General features: G+C 37.8%; 1 protein-coding gene across 1 annotated transcript; it reads left to right on the top strand.

Moving 5' to 3' along the window:
- The first annotated feature begins 2,125 nt into the window (after window positions 1–2,125).
- Window positions 2,126–17,647, top strand: LOC137025221 (zinc finger protein 569-like). Its single transcript, XM_067393246.1, has 5 exons — window positions 2,126–2,161; window positions 2,851–3,041; window positions 6,755–7,603; window positions 13,471–13,575; window positions 16,423–17,647. Exons 2-5 carry the CDS (start codon window positions 2,921–2,923, stop codon window positions 17,166–17,168), a joined length of 1,821 nt encoding a protein of 606 aa, XP_067249347.1. The 5' UTR covers window positions 2,126–2,161; window positions 2,851–2,920; the 3' UTR covers window positions 17,169–17,647.
- The last annotated feature ends 1,243 nt before the right edge of the window (window positions 17,648–18,890 follow it).

Genomic DNA, 18,890 nt, shown 5'->3' with positions numbered 1-18,890 from the left:
CTTGATTCTTAATACTGTGTGTGGTTACCTGGATGATCTACAACTGTTTTTTGTTTTGTTTTGTGACGGCTGTTCATGTCTCTTGTTTGTTCTGAGCAGTTAAACGGAGCTCTGTTCTTCAAAAAAAAATCCTCCAGGTCCCGAAAATTCTTCAGATTTCCAGCATCTTTTGCAACCTTTTACAATCTTTTAAACCATTTCTAGCAGTAGGATTTTGAGATCCATCTTTTTACACTGAGGACAACTGAGGGATTCAAACACAACTATTAAAAAAGTTTCAAAGATTCACTGATGCTCCAGAAGGAAACACGATGCATTAAGAGTCAGGGGTGAAAACTTTTGAACAGGATAAAGATTTTGTTTATTTATTTGACACTTAAATGTTTTCCAGAAGACAAATTAAGTACAATATTCCTTGATCTTCAAATTCAAAAGGTTGAAAAGTTATTTTAGTCAGGAGTGTATTGTAGTACAGAGCCTCTAAAGGGACACAGTGGCAGAAAAAATATGGAATGGGAGGAAAAAATATTTTCAAAATTTTGCATTCCCCGCAAAACTTTGCGTTCTCTTGCGAAACGTGAGTTTGGACTTCCCCTTTAATGTCCCGCTGCCAGTGTTTCAGACAACTCTGTACAGTAAGTTCACAACAGAGCACCTCATTCATACTTGGTGGAAAGCCCTTAAAGGAAGACTCCACTTTTTTTAAAAATAGGCTCATTTTCCAACTCCCCTAGAGTTAAACAGTTGAGTTTTACCGTTTTCGAATCCATTCAGCCGATCTCCAGTTCTGGCGGTACCACTTTTAGCATAGCTTAGCATAGTTCATTGAATCTGATTAGACTGTTAGCATCGCGCTTAAAAATGACCAAAGAGTTTTGATATTTTTCCTATTTAAAACTTGAGTCTTCTGTAGTTAAATCGTGTACTAAGACCGACAGAAAATGAAAAGTTGCGATTTTCTACACCAATATGTCTAGGAACTATACTCTCATTCCGGCATAATAATCAAGGAACTTTGCTGCCGTATCATGGCTGCAGCAGGCGCAATGATATTACGCAGCGTCTCTCACAAACGTCTCCATGGTTGCAAGGCACGTTCCCTGTGCAAGCAGTGGCTCACGGGCGCTGCGTAATATCATTGCACTGCTGCAGCCATGGAACGGCAGCAAAGTTCCTTGATTATTACGCCAGAATGAGAGTATAGTTCCTAGCCATATCAGCCTAGAAAATCACAACTTTTTATTTTCCGTCGGTCTTAGTACACGATTTAACTACAGAAGAGTCAAGTTTTAAATAGGAAAAATATCAAAACTCTTTGGTCATTTTTAAGCGCGATGCTAACGGTCTAATCAGATTCAATGAACTATGCTAAGCTATGCTAAAAGTGGTACCGCCAGAACCGGAGATCGGCTGAATGGATTCGAAAACAGTAAAACTCAACTGTTTAACTCTAGGGGAGTTGGAAAATGAGCCTATTTTCAAAAAAAGTGGAGTGTTCCTTTAAGCCACCATCAGAATGAACAGATGTCATTTTGTTCCTATGCCGAACACCAAACCATGTGCCGAAATTCTTCCAAAAACTGTTGATCAAACAGAGGAAGGAAAGCACTCCCCAGAACCTTCAACAGCCCAAACAGTCAAAACTGCCATGTTATATAAAACACGATCAGGATGAGTGATCCAACCAAAGAGACCAGGCTTATAAGTCACAGGAGAGCTAATGTGAGTTTCACACATTATTATGTGTTTATTATGGGCCTCTTTAAGAGAGAGAGCTTGGGAAGAGTCAGGAGATAACAGGGGAGACCTGTATGAGTGAGAGAGTTGAGTGAATAAAAGAATGGCAAGCGAGTTAACACGTTCAATGGGCCTGATCTCTTTTGTTTAATAACAGACAGCAGCAACTCAAAAAAAAAAAAAAAACGACTCTTATATGTGTTTCTGAGCTCATACACTCTTTTTAACATTTTTGTTTTTATATCACATTTTTCACTATTTTAATTTTTCATACGGAATTATCTGGTACATTTCTATGCCTTTCTGTGCTTTTTTAATGCACTTCTGAGATACAGACAGCAGCCTGTGAATGGCACTTTTATTTTGATATCGTGGCGTGACGTCATAAGGCCGCGCCACACTCCTGAGATTAGGTTGAAGAAAGGTTTGTTTTAAGATTTTAATTTGTGTAAATCGACATAAACCGTTCAGTGTGTTGCAGTTTTTACTAGCGTTGTGAAGTTAGTTATTTACTATTGAATATAACATTGTAATGCTTTATCTAACTTTAATGAAGGATATTGTGTGTGAGTAAAGTGCATCCACACTTAAGTAACGTTAACAGAGAAGGTGCGTCTTATTTCGCTCCCTATATCGTGAATCAGTTTATCATAAACACTAATTCGGTTACTGGCGAGTAGTGATGAAGAAACGGAGCTTTTCGAAACTCCGAGTCAATTGAATCAAATACTTTGTAAAATGATTCAGTGATTCGAAGCGCTCGAATCATGCTGCTCCAGTGTAAATGATCGAGAACAACAAACACTAACATGTAATGACAACTTTTACAAAACAAATGCTAATATTTACATGAAAGTGTAATCATTTAAATATAATCTATAATTTATTATACCAAATGCAGATCATAAATGCCTAAACATATCTGTATTATGTTCTTTTATTAATTTGCAGCATTAGTTTTGAGTGTTTTGGGCTAATTTAAGGCCATTAACTATAACTCTGACTGACTCTCTCACCAGTGTGCTAAACTACTGAACTAAAGATGATTGAGACGCACCCAAAAATTGTTTGGATTTATTTTTTCTTTTTGTTAATTATTTTCATCTTAAACAGGACAGAGGGACCAAACACAGAGAAAAAATCTTGATGAAGCGACAGAGATCCACGTGTCACTATCATAAAGATGGTGTTTATTAAAGAGGAGAGTGAAGATATGAAGATGGCATTTATTAAAGAGGAGATTGAAGACATTAAGATTGAAGAAACATTCAGAATGAAATATGAAGATACGGAGGAAAAAACAGGTTGGTTTCATTATCAAAGCTGAACTTGCTCATTTGATCTTTAATAAAATGTCCAGCTCTACAAAAAAAAAAAGTAAATAGAGAAATACAATCATACAGAAAATAATACAGATTGCTCTGATTGGTCAGATGGTTCAGTCTGTTGTGATCGGTTGACTGCTTGCAATGCATGTCGGAAATGAAACAGCTATTATTATATCCGAATCTCCAATCCTCAGCGATTACACACACAGTAAAGACAGTAACTATAGCATTGATTTTACCATATCAATCTGAGCATGAGTCTGATGATGAAACACTGGAAGAACTAGTTATTTAACCAGAATCTCCATCGCAAGCAGTTGCTAATAATATGTTTATTTCTTGGAAATGCTTTAGTTGAGATGCAAAAAATTAAACATTTAACAGCAATCTAATTTTTATGGGGAAAAATGTATTCTTCTCTTATTAAATGTACTATTCTTCTATAGTATCATACCACACTGAAGGAGCGCTCTTTATTTGCTTTCTCTGTAATTCTTTGCAATTTTAAGTTTTTGTTTTCCATGAGACTTTTTGCACTGAAATATTAAGTAGGAAGTCACAAAGACGTCAAACTTTGACAAAAAATAATTTCTTGATGATGTGATATTTTAATAAGCCATCTACTAGTTATAGCAGTAATTTCATATCTTTATTTTTTTAAATAACCTGTTTAGTTTTACAAATGGGGACAATCTTTGAAGGATGAACAAATAATGATTTTGTTCATTAATACATTATTATTATTGTTGATAATAAAATAACAGTTAAATTGGATTATTTTTTAGAGCTTTGAAGAGCTGAAAAAGTCTAAAGCACTTAAAAGCCCTTGAAAAATAAATCCGTCGTCAGATTTAAGTTGAACCGTGGTGCAAGTGCATGATGAACTGTAAGTGGAGAACGGTACGGTTTGATTTTGTTCATCCTTTGAGTTAACCTGTTCTGGGCTCGCGCTCTGCTGTCTATTAATGGTCCAAGCTAATAAACAGTCTGCACTGCTCTAAAGCACGGTTTTGTTTGATGTTTCTCAAATGCAACAGAAATGTCCTTTCTGATCAGTTGAGCATTGTGGTAGTTGCAGCAGTGCAACCTGGTGAACAAAATTTAGTTGCACCGGCAGGAAAAAAGGTTTCAAAATGCAACCATTTTGTAGCATTCTGAGGCCCTGTTCAGATGTTTTATTTCAGGGTTGTCAAACTCAGTTCCTGGAGGGCCACAGCCTTGAAGAGTTTAGCTTCAATCCTAATTAAACACACCTGATCCAACTAATCAAGTCTTTCAGACTTGTTTGAAAAATTCAGGTATTTGCGTTTAAGCAGGGTTGGAACTAGAGGCCTTCTTGGCTCATATAATCTGTACCCAATCCGAATCGACCCAAATCCCTTCTTTCCTAAACCTGACGTGCATAAATACATTTTTTTAAAAGAAAAATCCGACCGATAAAATTGGACCCCAACATAAACGGCATTGACGTGAGTGTAACTCCTACCAAGGTCCTGCTCATCCCGCTCTGTGTGGGCTTCAAATCTGGGTCTCCAGCGTGGGAGTTGGATGCTCTAACTAGGAGGCTAAAGGCTGCAACCTCTAGCGTCAGTCGCTAGAGCATCTCTTGAGATCAGAGGAGTGAAGTTTACTCGCACAGCAACTACTAGCTCGCCTCCATTACACTCAACTCCCTAAACCTCTCTCCCATCCAGGTCACGGCACCAATTTAGCCCCTCCAGTTCGCACCTGCCCACTCCAAGTGGGACTCGAACCCAGGTCCGTCTGCATGGGAGTCGGACATCCTAACAAGGAGGCTAAAGGCTGCTACCCCTAGCGTCAGTCGCTAGAGCATCTCTTGAGATCAGAGGAGTGAGGTTTACTCGCACAGCGCCTACTAGTAGGCCTCCGTTACAGTCACCCCCCTAAACCTCACTCCCATCCGGGTCACGGCACCAACGTAGCCCCTCCAGTTTGCACCTGCCCGCTCCAAGCGGGACTCGAACATCCTAACGAGGCTAAAGGCTGCTAACCCTAACGTCAGTCGCTAGAGCATCTCTTGAGATCAGAGGAGTGAGGTTTACTCACACAGCGCCTACTAGTAGGCCTCCGTTACACTCACCCCCCTAAACCTTACTCCGATCCGGGTCATGGCACCCATTTAGCCCCTCCAGTTTGCACCTGCCCGCTCCAAGTGGGACTCGAACCCGGGCCCGTCCACATGGGAGTCAAACGTTCTAACAAGGAGGCTAAAGGCTGCAACCCCTAGGGTCAGTTGCTAGAGCATCTCTTGAGATCAGAGGAGTGAGGCTTACTCGCACAGCAACTACTAGTAGGTCTCTGTTACAGTCACCCCCTAAACCTCACTCCCATCCGGGTCACGGCACCAACGTAGCCCTTTCAGTTCGCACCTGCCTGCTCCAAGAGGGACTCCAACCCGGGCCCGTCCACATGGTAGTCGGACGTTCTAACAAGGAGGCTAAAGGCTGCAACCCCTAGGGTCAGTCGCTAGAGCATCACTTCATATCAGAGGAGTGAGGATTACTTGCACAGCGACCTACTAGCTGGCCTCTGTTACATGAGCACAGCCTGTAGCCCTGGAGTCAGTCAGGAACAATCCTACTGTCCTGCTGACTGATTTGGCCACTGCTCCATTAGTTTCATTTATTTATTCAATCTGCGCATGAACTTGAAGTGAGCAAAACTTTCTGCAGCAGTGACGTTCACGTAGTTCCTAGTTCCTTGACCTGAGCCACATCTCAAGATATGTTCTTTGCATCCCGGCCACTGGAAACTGGAAATCTGGAAACTATCTAAATTTTAGCCGGACCCGTTGGGTCAGAAAGAAATCATTACAAGTGGGTGCTGGTGGGTGTGGAATAGAAACTTGCGGGAGCGGGACAAAATTACAGTCCCACGCAGACCTCTACTCTGGTGGATCTTCAGCAGTATTCTTCATTGAGAAGATGCTGTTTTGTGCTGCAGTCCTCTAAGTCTGATGTACTCCAAATGGAGCAAAGTTATTTTTTAGTCATCATTTAAGCCAGGTGCACACTGTGCTATTTTGGCCACGATTTGGTCGTCTGAGACAAATTTCGAGAATCCTAAAAGATTCCTATAATCCTAGGCTAAAATCTGTAGTCTTTGATCGCTCGTTTGACATGTTCACTGACAGCCAATTAATGATAATAAAATTTTACCTTCTGGCAATTACCGTAATTCTTGCAGTGTCAGAAGATTTGGCGCACAGTCCTGCAATGTGATTTCTCCTATGACAAACGTCAAATTGTCGTTTTTCAAGACAAGCCGTGATCAAAATGAACACTAGAGATTTCTTTGTTAGCCACCATTTCAGTCCCACATGTAATGCAGCTCACAGTCACTGAATGTGTGTGGGTTGATGTAAAACTCCGGACAAGTTTTCAAGTGCTCATCCGTTTTAACGCATCTTGACTGTAGTACAGTCTGACATACAGGACAGCTGAGATCCCACAGTGTGACATGAGGATCATGCTCCTACAGTCTGACAAGTAACAATCGTAAAGGACTATTATAAATCGCAGTGTGCACCCGGCTTTAGGGTAATAAGAAGGGGCTCCTCAGGTATTTCGAAGGGACATTGTTATGGACAGAAAATCTTCTAAATGTTTTGTTTTTTGTTGCTTTGTGCTATTAAACTGGTAATTTGCATTTGTCTCTTTTTGCCTTAGATCTAATGATGCTGAAAAAAGAGAGTGAAGTACTGAGTAAAATCGAAGAGAAAGATCAATATAAGAATCATCATGATCTTATTACTGGCCAAAAAACTTTTAGTTGCTCACAGGCTGAAAAGACTTCCTCACGAAAAAGGGCTATAAAGACAGAAACTATAAGTAATTTTACCTGCCAACAGTGTGGAAACAGATTCACTCATAAAGGAAGCCTTAACAGGCACATGAGGATTCACAATGGAGAGAAGCCATTCACGTGTCCTCAATGTGGAAGGAGTTTCAATCAACATGGAAACCTTAAAGCCCACATGACAATTCACACTGAAGTGAAGCCTTATCCCTGCCAACAGTGTGGAAAGAGTTTTGGTCAACACGAAAAGCTCAACGTCCACATGAGAATTCACACTGGAGAGAAGCGTTGTACCTGCCGACAGTGTGGAAAGACTTTTGCTGAAAAAGTAAGCCTTAACAGACACATGAGAGTTCACACTGGAGAAAAGCCTTACACATGCCCTCAGTGTGGAAAGAGTTTCACTCAAATTGGAAACCTTCAAGTCCACATGAGAGTTCACACTGGAGAAAAGCCTTACACATGCCAGCAGTGTGGAAAGAGTTTCGCTCAAATTGGAAACCTTCAAGTCCACATGAGTGTTCACACTGGAGAGAAGCCTTACACCTGCCAACAGTGTGGGAAAAGTTTCAACCGAAAAGGGAATCTTAATTACCACATGAGTATTCACACTGGAGAGAGCCTTTTCACCTGCAAACAATGTGGAAAAAGTTTTAAGCAAAAAGGAAGCCTTAACAGGCACATGAGAATTCACACTGGAGAGAAGCCTTTTACATGTGGTCACATTATTATTGAATCTGATTAGACCGTTAGCATCTCGCTCAAAAATGACCAAAGAGTTTCAATATTTTTCCTATATAAAACATGAGTCTTTTGTAGTTACATCGTGTACTAAGACTGACAGAAAATGAAAAGTTTGCACAGGGAGCGTGCCTTGCAACCATGGAGACATTTGTGAGAGACGCTGCGTAATATCATTGCACCTGCTGCAATGAACTATGCTAAGCTATGCTAAAAGTGGTACCGCCAGACCCGGAGATCAGCTGAATGGATTCGAAAATAGTAAAACTCAACTGTTTAACTCTAGGGGACTTGGAAAATGAGCCTATTTTCAGAAAAGTGGAGTGTTCCTTTAACACTTCTCTTTGAAACGATGTCACACAACCACATAATTTCACCAACAAAGAAAAGTTTTATCAGACCGAAAACTAGCGAGATTGCGAAACAAACATGATATATTTTTGCCTTGTTTTTGTTTTTTACATTTTTTTTTAGATTTAAAACAGAAGCATCAATGTTTTACCACAGTTTTACAATAAAAAGTGAAACATTGATAATTAATTTGTGTCAGGATTGCTGTTATAATACAGAAATAGTGTTTTCTACCATTATTTCACAAAAGAGGGAGGACATGTACTTATTCAGTCACGTGTTTCTGTTTATTTGTAGTCACGAGACGGCACAAATTTCTGGGGCTTTAGTCAGAAACAATACACATAAAAAAGTAGAGATAAATTCTCATGTTCACATTACATTTCCTTAGAAATGATCATTTCTATAATTTTTCCACCATCTGAGGAGCTTTGAGCGCTCTCGCCAGTCTCAATATATCATTATCATTTCAGCCAGAGAAACAGAGGGAGCTCTTGGATGAAAAGCAGACGTTATGATGGAGGAAGTTATATTTTATGACATATCTGCAGCTAAATATGCATTCAGGTGTATTGACAGATAAAATATGTAACCAAATAAATACACGATTGTGATACATGATTTGTCTGATTTCTTCTAGCGGTGTCTTTACTGTTTACTTGGTAACTGTTAGCATGCAAAGCCTTTTGCATCACATATAAATATATTTCTGTCTTATACGGTATCCGGTATCCGGTATTTCAGCACCTTAAACGCTGAACCGTGACTTGACAAATCCTGTGTGAAGCATCACATCCATTAATGATATATCAATGCAGGTGACGTCAGCAGTTTGTCACAGTTACAAAGTGTAACATTTAAAAAATAATTTAGTATGTGGTTTCAACAACCAGATGCATTTACACTTGTTCAGTTTTGACTGAAATGCGTCTCCGACCACCAAGTGGTTTGAGCGATCGGATTCAAATCCGTCCCGGAGGGCATTTAAACCTAGTCTTTTTGCGATCGGATAACTCTGATCAGAGAAAACGCATGAAGTGACCAGCTGCAAACAGGCTCAAAATGTTTGTTAGACCTTATACTGACTAATCTACTGCAAGAAAAGCTTCCAGAAGTCAGATCGTCTTCTTCCAAAAACAAAACAAAAAAACAAGAAAACACATTAATATGATAATAAAATATAAGTAAAAAATTCTTTATTTGTGTATCATTTATACTCAGTCTTGAACTGCAGATTTTAATACATATAAGAGTTTTCTGTGGAGCAGGTGTGAATTGAGTCTGTGTTCACTCATTAGTGAGTGATTTGAATCACTACATAGGCAGCAACTCACACAAATGACCCTTAACACTGAAGACTTGACTTGCTATTGATTTAATTAAAAATCTGAAATATTACATTTTTAATTGGACCGAACCTTTTAGCAATAGTTTTTGGTATTGAATGAATTACATTTATACTTTATATATATTTTTAAGACTAGTCTTAGCGGTTTATGCAATCAGCCCCTTGATTGTGCTTTATGAACTCTTAACATGTTTGTTTTTTAGCATATTTGTCACTTTAAAGTTTAAATCAGGGATTATCTGTTAAAAAATAGTTAATTTCTATGCACTTCTGTGATTTCAGGCAGCAGAGTGCGAACAGGACTTTTATTTTGCTGCGATGCCGTGACGTCATAAGGCTGGGACTCACTCCTGCATCTGTTGATTCGGCTGAAGAAAGGTTTGTTTTAAGAATTTAATCAGTTTACTTCGATAGTGTTCAGTGTTTGACAGTTTTTACAAGCGGTGTGAAAATTAGGTAGTGCTATTTAATGAAACATTGTATTTCTTTATCTAACTTTAATGGAGATAGTGATGGGCAGATCATCGAGGCTTCGTGAAACACTGAAGCAGTTGAAGCAAATGTGCAGTAGAGGCTTCGAAACAATCTGACACCCGACTCCACGGTGACACCTAGTGTTCAGAACAGTGTAAATGCAACAAAACTCAGGGCAAACATGCATTAAAAATACCTTTTACAAATGCATTGCAAAAGTTTTATTGAAAGTAAAATCAATCAATTGCAATTAACTAGTCATCTAATAAGATTAAATATAAATTTTCAGGACTTGTTTCTCTCAAGCTAAACAGGCCAATAAGAGATTAATAACTATCATTATTCATTTTAATTATTCTAATGTTTAATTAAAACATTAGAAATGTATAAAACTGATCAGAGATCAGGTAAAACCATAGGGTAAAGCCCTATAGACACTTGTTCAATAGTTCTCAGTGAATCTGCATGATTCATGGGTTCACTTTATCATCGCCCTCTACCGGTGAACCATTTAAGTTTCGAACTGTTTTGAAACAGTGATGACGTAATGAAGCCTCGTTTACTGAAATCACGTGACTTTGGCGGATTGATACATGCTCCGAATCACTGATTTGAAACAAGATTCATGAAGCAGTGTTTGGAAATCGGCCTTCACTAAATGGAGAATATTCTGTGTGAGTAAAGCACATCCACTGATGAGACACGGTAAACTTGAGTCTCATTTCGCTCCCTGTCCACCTTATTTTTCGACGCGTTTGTAAGGTGTTTTCTAGTGATGGAAAAATGAAGGTTTGTGAAGCGCCGAGGCTTTCTCCACTCAACTGTATCGTAAAAAGGATCATTACTCGCATCTTTTCATCACGGTGCACACTAACAATATCTTGTGGTCAAAAGGTGGAAAAAGCTGCCTTTGCGTCCGATACGACCCAGATATTTTTAGACTTTTTCATACAATAAATCAGTGGGTGCTTTGAAAACCGTATAAAGCAAAGAAAATAGGCCTATAAGTCTATATAAATAAGTTATTAAAGTGTCATTGGACTTAAACAATGTATGAAAAAATGAGTGTGATTGTGTGAGTGTAAGATCGAAATAAAAGATTATCCTGGAATGGTCAGTTGAAGTACTTATTAACTGGGAAATAATACAAACATGAACATGATCAAAACTACACTTTAAATATTTATTCATCTTATGATTTATTTTTGTCAAAGAAGCGAATGACACTTCAGTGGCGGCTGGTGCTAATTTTTTTTTGGGGGGGATGAATGTAGGCTAATTGTTAAATAACCATTTAACAAGTGATATAATAATGTATCATTACTGCTTATCTAAAACAGGGAAAATTCAGTATTTAAAGCATGCCATAGGGCTGGGATCTAAAAAAAAAATCTGTATTTAATTAAAATAATGTTATTTCACATCCATTTAACCGTGTAGTCTATGCTATATCGAATTATTCTATAGTCTTTAGCAGTAATATGTGCAACAAAATAAAAAGGGGTCAAATCACATTAGGCCTACATTCTAACATTGTAACACTAATCTAAAAACAAAATGTTTTTTAAAGCAGAAGTGTTAAATACACTAAACTAAAAATAAATTTAAAAAAGCACAGACTAATTATTAGGCTTAGGCTACTCTGAATACCCTACAATAGTCAATGTACAGCTATCATAAAAATACATTTAGTAGTAGGATTGAAATTCTACATATGGCACAATTGTTCGCTAACAAAAACACATTTTCAACAACAAATATTTTTAGCAAAATGTATGTTTTGGTCAGAATTATTGCATTCCTATTCAACTCCTGACTGCAAAATGGAAATATTTCCTTGACTTTCTAACATTTATAGATGGAGAATATGTCTGTTTAATGTAAGTTATGCACTGAGGAAATTATTGGTTACTTTAGCTTAAAAAGGTATTAATAGAGGAATGTTTGTTTCCACCAATCGCTGCACAAGTTAAGGTTACGTATGATGACGAAAGCACGTTAGTCCTAGCCCTCCTGGAACCCATAGAGATTGCATTGCAGTGCCTGCAGTTCGAAAAAAATTTTTTTGAATGGAAGACTATGAGGGCACTCGGGGCAATTCTCGGCCAGAGTGAAATTGCCCAAAAAGCCTATACCCAGATAGTCTATAGCCTATATCCAGAGGCAGAACAAACAGTCTAGCAGTGACAGCTAGTGTAACTGTGGTTGAATGTGATTGATAAAATTCATCCCTTTTGCACTTTAGTGGTGCGTTGCCCTATTGCCCTAATGAAGAAACCGCCCCTGTGACACTTGAAACTAAGCAAGGGGTTTGTGTTATTTGAAGCATAATTGTGTTTATTTAATTATGTGTGAGTCTATGGGAAATAGGGGTCAAATCACATCCCGTATTAATATGATACAAGGCGCAACATTTTACCTGTAAATACAGGACGATTATGTATTTCACGGGAAGGGTGGCAACCCTACTGTACAGCTAAAAATAACGAATGACACCGGACGGCAGTATTAAAGGAACAAATGGCCATGCATGCTCTTACCTGAAAAATAAGGTGGATATCGTGAATCAGTTTATCGTAAACACGAACGAGTAGTGATGGAGAAACTGAGCTTTTCGAAATTTGGAGGCAGTTGTATCAAATACTTTGTAAAATTGATTCACTGGTTGGAAGTGCTTGAATCACAACATGATGACGTCACCCACTGCTCAAACAGTGTAAATGAACAAGAACAACATACACTAAAAGCAGGAACATGCCAAGCTGACAGTCGGCCTTCGGGCAGTTTTTCTTCGTCGGCTGACTAACGCTTGGTGTCCACTGGCGCGGAGCGGGCGGAGCAGAGCGAGCGTTTTCTTTTTTTGCGTTTTTTTTTTTTTTTAAATTCCTATGGAATTAATAAATGCATCGCGAGGTGCATTGTGGGATTGTGCAGCTCGACTTCCATAGGAATTAATTGAAAACGCTCACTCTGCTCCGCGCCAGTGGACACCTACTGTAAGGTTTCTCAGTGTGTTCCGCACCGCCGTCTGAAGTTGATCCTCGCTGCTTCTTTTTCGGCCGATTCAACGTGTTGAATCGACTTTGGAGCTCGTCAGTCCATCGGGCCATCTGATCATTCTGATTGGCTGTTCAGCTACTGCCACCTGCTGGTTCAGAAAAGCATTTCATCTTACACAGGCGCAGAACGGATGAGCTACTTGGCCGTCGGCTGTCGAGCGTTGGTTTGGTGTGTCAGAACAACTTTGGACCCAGACTCTGCTGACGTGAGCCAACCCTGCAGTCTGATTTCGTCGCCACTACTTCATCGGCGTTGGTTTGGTGTATTCCTGCCTTAACACATGATGATAACTTTTACAAACCAACTGCTAATGTTTTTATTGAAGTGTAATAATTTAAATATTTATTAAATGTAGATAATAAATGCCTGTATTATTTGTGTTCTTTTTATTAATTTGCAGCACTAGTTTTGAGTCTTTTTGGCTAATTTAAGGCCATTAATTGAGACAATTGAGATGCACCCAGAGATTTAGTTTGGATTTATTTTTCTTTTTGTTAATTATTCTCATCTTATCAATTATTCTCATCTTAAACAGGACAAACTCACAGAAAGCATCCTGATGAAGCGACTGAGATCTACGTGACACTATTATAAAGATGACGTTTATTAAAGAGGAGATTGAAGACATAAAGATGTCATTTATTAAAGAGGAGAGTGAAGACATGAAGATTGAAGAAACATTCAGGGTGAAACAAGAAGAAACAAAGGAACAAACAGGTTGGTTTCATTATCAAAGCTAAACTCAGTCATTTGATCCTTATTAAAATGTCCAGCTCTAAATAAAGAAAAAACAGAAGTACAATCATACAGAGAATAATACAGATTGCTCTGATTGGTCAGATAACCCAGTCTGTTGTGATTGGTTGACTGCTTGCAATGCATGTCAGAAATTAAACGCCTATTACTATATCCGAATTTCCAATCCTCAGCGTTTGTACACACAGTAAAGACAGTAACTATAGCATTTATTTTACCATATCAATCTGAGCACGAGTCTGATGATGAAACATTGGAAGAACTAGTTATTTCCAATCCTCAGTGACTGTAAACACAGTAAAGACAGTAACTATAGGGTTAGGCTTTCACTTGCTTTCTCTGTAATTCTTCACAATTTGAAGTTTTTGTTTTCCATGAGACTTTGTGATTTTCCTACTTCAGTACAAAAAATTTCAAACTTTGACAAAAAATAATTTCTTGATATTTTATTAAGCCATCTGCTGCATATAGCGGCAATTTCATATCTTTTTTATTTTTAAATACTCTCGTTAGTTTTCCTGCTTCTTGAAATTTAGTTTTACAAATGGGTACAATCTTTGAAGGATGAACAAATAATGATTTTGGTCATGAAAATTCTTCAGTTTTCGAGGATTTTTTGCATATTTGATCCCTTTCCAGCAGTGACTGTATGATTTTGAGATCCGTCTTTTCACACTGAGTACAACTGAGGGACTCAAACACAACTATTAAAAACGGTTCAAACATTCACTGACGCTCCAGAAGGAAACACGATGCATTAAGAGCCGAGGGGTGAAAACTTTTGAATTCAAATATCAAGGTAAATTGTACTTAATTTGTCTTCTGGGAAACATGCAAGTATCTTCTGTTGCTTCCGAAGGGAAGTACTAAATGAAAAAAATGATATTTCAACTAAGAAAAATTAAAATAAGAAAATTTGGACTTCTTCATCCTGTTCAAAAGTTTTCACCCCGGCTCTTAATGCATCGTGTTTCCTTCTGGAGCATCAGTGAATGTTTGGTGAATGTTTACTGCTGGAAAGGGTTCAAATATGCAAAAAAATCCTTGAAAACTGAATAATCTGCAGGACCTGGAGGATTTTTCTGAAGAACAGAGCTCAGTTTAACTGCTCAGGACAAACAAGGTAACCACATCAGGTAACCACACACAGTTAAGGAAATACACGTTAAGGAAATACTCACGCTTGAGACCTGTGACTTTGCTATAGTCGGACGAGAAATAGGTGACTCATCTTTAAGGATTTGTAAATATGAAGACAAAGCGTTGTATGTCTATGAAGAAATGGCTGTCGGGTAAAGGTACTGATTTGAACAACAAAAAGCAAACAAACTAGTCTGTTAATTCCCTCATGTTGCGGTCAAAGATAGAGTGTTTAACATTAGACATTGGGACTCCATTCACCTTCCGTTAACAACCTCACAATTTCCCTGTAACTGTATGAATGTGTGTGTGTGTTTTTGTTAGATTATTAAACTAGTCTAATACACATACATCAATGTCTTGTGTTGTGCTTACAAAATTACTGCCTTAAACTTTCGATTTTTGTTACCTTGCTCATAATCAGTAATCAAAACTTTTAGGGATGTGCAACTATAATTCGCGATTAATCATTTGCAAAATAAAAGTCTGTGTTTATGTAATATATGTGTGTGTTCTGTGTATAATAATTATGTGTATATATAAATACACACATGTATAAATTTAAGAAATATATGCATGTTTAAATAAATATACATATTTATATATATTTTATATTACATATAAATATAAATATTTTATATATATAAATCTAACATTTTTCTTAAATATATACATGTATGTATAATTATTATACACAGAACACACACATATATTACGTAAACACAGACTTTTATTTTGCAAACGATTAATCGTGATTAATCGTTGCACATCCCTAAGTATTACTGTTGGCCACAGGATAATATTTTGTCCAGAATTGGTAAAATACCCTAACCTCGACTTTTCAGTGGACGAATAGTTGACAAAGTGTTAAATATTAATTGTGAATAATTTACATTTTAATTCAGTTCTTATTCACTGTAAATTAATTACCTTTGAGTTATAATTGATCCGATTAATTCTTACATGGATGTTATAAAAAGATATCATTTTGCAGTATTTCTAGTAAGCCAACAGTTTTCATTTATTCTTATTTTTGTCTCAGCCTACAGTTTTGAGAGACAGATGTTCTATTTAATTTAGCCTGTTTTTCTTTGTCCTTTTTTTCTCTTTTGTCAGTATCATAAGACAAATAACAAATTTAAATCTTGTATAGGTTTTCCAACATTTTCTATTTGTTATCCCCAATCCCTCTCTCTTTCTTTAGAGGAAATGTAAATAGTGGGACCCTTCGGGTCAGGAAGAAATCATTGTAAGCGGATAGCAGGTGAACACAGTGAATTTTAAGCGGGAGCCAGTGGGTGCGAAACAGAACCTTGTGGAAGCGGGACAAAAAACGGTCCCGCACAGACCTCTACTCTGTATCTTCAGCAGGATTCTTCATTGAGAAGATGCTATTTTGTGCTGCAGTCCTCCGAATCTGATGTACTCTGAATGGAGTGAAGTTCTTTTTTAGTCATTGTTTAGGGTAATAAGAAAAGGCTCCTCAGGTATTTCGAAGGACACCGAACATCCCCCCACCCACCCCACTCTGTTCTGTTTTCCCCCTGATGAACCCCCTGTGTATAGGATCTAGGATCTGTATGTTGGTTTTGATGCTTAACATGTATAAATGTTTTGTTTTTTGCCATTATACTGGTGTTAATTTACATTTGTCTCTTTTCGCCTTAGACCTAATGATGCTGAAAGAGGAGAGTGAAGTACTGAATGAAATCGAAGAGAAAGATCAATATAAGAATCATTATGATCTTATAGCGGGCCAAAAAACTTTTAGTTGCTCGCGGACTGAAAAGACTTCCTCACGAAAAAGGGCTATAAAGACAGAAACTAGAAGGATTTGTACCTGCCAACAGTGTGGAAACAGATTCACTCATAAAGGAAGCCTTAACAGGCACATGAGGATTCACAATGGAGAGAAGCCATTCACGTGTCCTCAGTGTGGAAGGAGTTTCAATCAACATGGAAACCTTAAAGCCCACATGACAATTCACACTGAAGTGAAGCCTTATCCCTGCCAACAGTGTGGAAAGAGTTTCGATCAACACGAAAAGCTCAACATCCACATGAGTATTCACACAGGAGAGAAGCCTTACATCTGCCAGCAGTGTGGAAAGAGTTTCACTCAAAAAGTAAGCCTTAACAGACACATGAGAGTTCACACTGGAGAGAAGCCTTTCACTTGCCAACAGTGTGGAAAGAGTTTCACTCAAATTGGAAATCTTAACATCCACATGAGAGTTCACACTGGAGAGAAGCCTTACACCTGCCAACAGTGTGGGAAAAGTTTTAAGCGAAAAGGAAACCTTAACAGGCACAAGAGTGTTCACGCTGAAGAGACGCCTTACACCTGTCAACAATGTGGGAAAAGTTTCAACCGAAAAGAAAACCTTAAAAGGCACATGGGATTTCACACTTGAAAGAAGCCATTTATGTGGTCACTGGAAAAAGTTTTAGGTATAAAGTTATGAAGTTTTAGTTTCATCCTCATGAAATGATTTTCACAGACAGGAAACACCTCATGTTTGAGAGATTGTATAATGTACTGATTACTGTTATTGTACTGAAATCCCTGTTAATGTCCAGTGACTACAAGAGGAATAAAGAAGCCAGAGTTAAGAAATTAGATTCAATGTATTGATTACTCAAATGAAGAATAAAGTTTTTACAATTTTACGTCAACAGAAGTATAAATCTGTATCAAATAAAATACATATAACTCTGTTTGTCTGCACAAAATAATAAACAATATAACAGAAACAGGATTTTGATTCAGAAGATACAGAGATCTGGCAATAGCTGCTTTCAACGGGTGGGGCTATTGGCTTTGGACCTGTAGGACCGAGCCCAAAATCACATGGTTTCCACCCTTGTGCCTGAAGCTCCGCAGCACTTTACTAAAACCCAACCTTAATGCTTCTCTCTGAAACAACGTCACACAACCCCATCATTTCACCAACAAAGGGAAGTTTTATCAGACTGAAAACTAGTGAGATTGTGAAACAAACATGATAAATGTTTTCCTTTTTGATTTTATTTACTTTTTTTTATTATTTAAAACCCAAGCATTGATGTTTTCCCACAGTTTTACAATAAAAAGTGAAACATTGATAATTTGTGTCAGGATTGCAGTTGTAATATAGAAGTAGTGTTTTTTACCAATATTTCACAAAAGAGGGAGGACACGTACTTATTCAGTCACGTATTTCTATTTATTTGTAGTCACGAGACAGCACAAATCTCTGGGGCTTTAACAATGCACATAAAAAAGAGATGAAATTCTCATGTTTACATCACATTTCCTTAGATAAAATTTCTATAATTTTTCCACCATCTGAGAAGCTTTGAGCGCTCTCACCAGTCTCAATATATCGTTATCATTTCAGCCAGAGAAACAAAGGGAGCTCTTGGATGAAAAACAGGAGTTATGATGGAGGAAACTATATTTTATGACATATGTGCAGCTAAATATGCATATCAGTCAGTCTGGTATAAAGCGATGAGGCTTATTGACAGATAAAATATGTAACCAAATAAATACACGAATGTGATATATGATTTGTCTGATTTCTTAAAATGGTGTCTTTTACTTTTTACTTCTGCTGCGTTCACACCACCTTGTATTTACTGGAATCTTGAGATGACAAGACGTGACATTATATTCGGAGCTGTTCACGCCCTTTGACTGGAAATTATGCGTTTCTGTTGCACCACTATCAATGCCTAAACGAATCTACAGCGGTCAGGTGGTACAGCGGCCACGTACATGTGGGAGCTTTCAGAAAACTCCCAGCTTACAAGCTGTAATTACAAGCTCTACTTGGGCGTGAATGCTTTTTACAAGCCAGAATCTTGTAGTTACAGGAATTATGATATGCAGTGAATGCACATTTAGTAACGGTTAGCATCCAAAGCCTTTTGCATCCTAAATATAAATATATTTCTGTCTTGTAGGGTGATCAGAATCCATCTCAAACAGAAATTATTTCAAACACTTGCTTCTGTCTGAAAGTGTATACGGTATTTGGTATTTATAAAATATATTCTATCAATATGTAAGTAATGTACACTATATTGCCAAAGTATTGGGACACCCCTCCAAATCATTGAATTCAGGTGTTCCAGTCACTTCCATGGCCACA

Source organism: Chanodichthys erythropterus, chromosome 8, assembly GCF_024489055.1.
Source record: "Chanodichthys erythropterus isolate Z2021 chromosome 8, ASM2448905v1, whole genome shotgun sequence".
In the NCBI taxonomy this organism is placed as follows: Eukaryota; Metazoa; Chordata; class Actinopteri; order Cypriniformes; family Xenocyprididae; genus Chanodichthys; species Chanodichthys erythropterus.
This window is presented reverse-complemented; position numbering and strand designations above follow the sequence as displayed.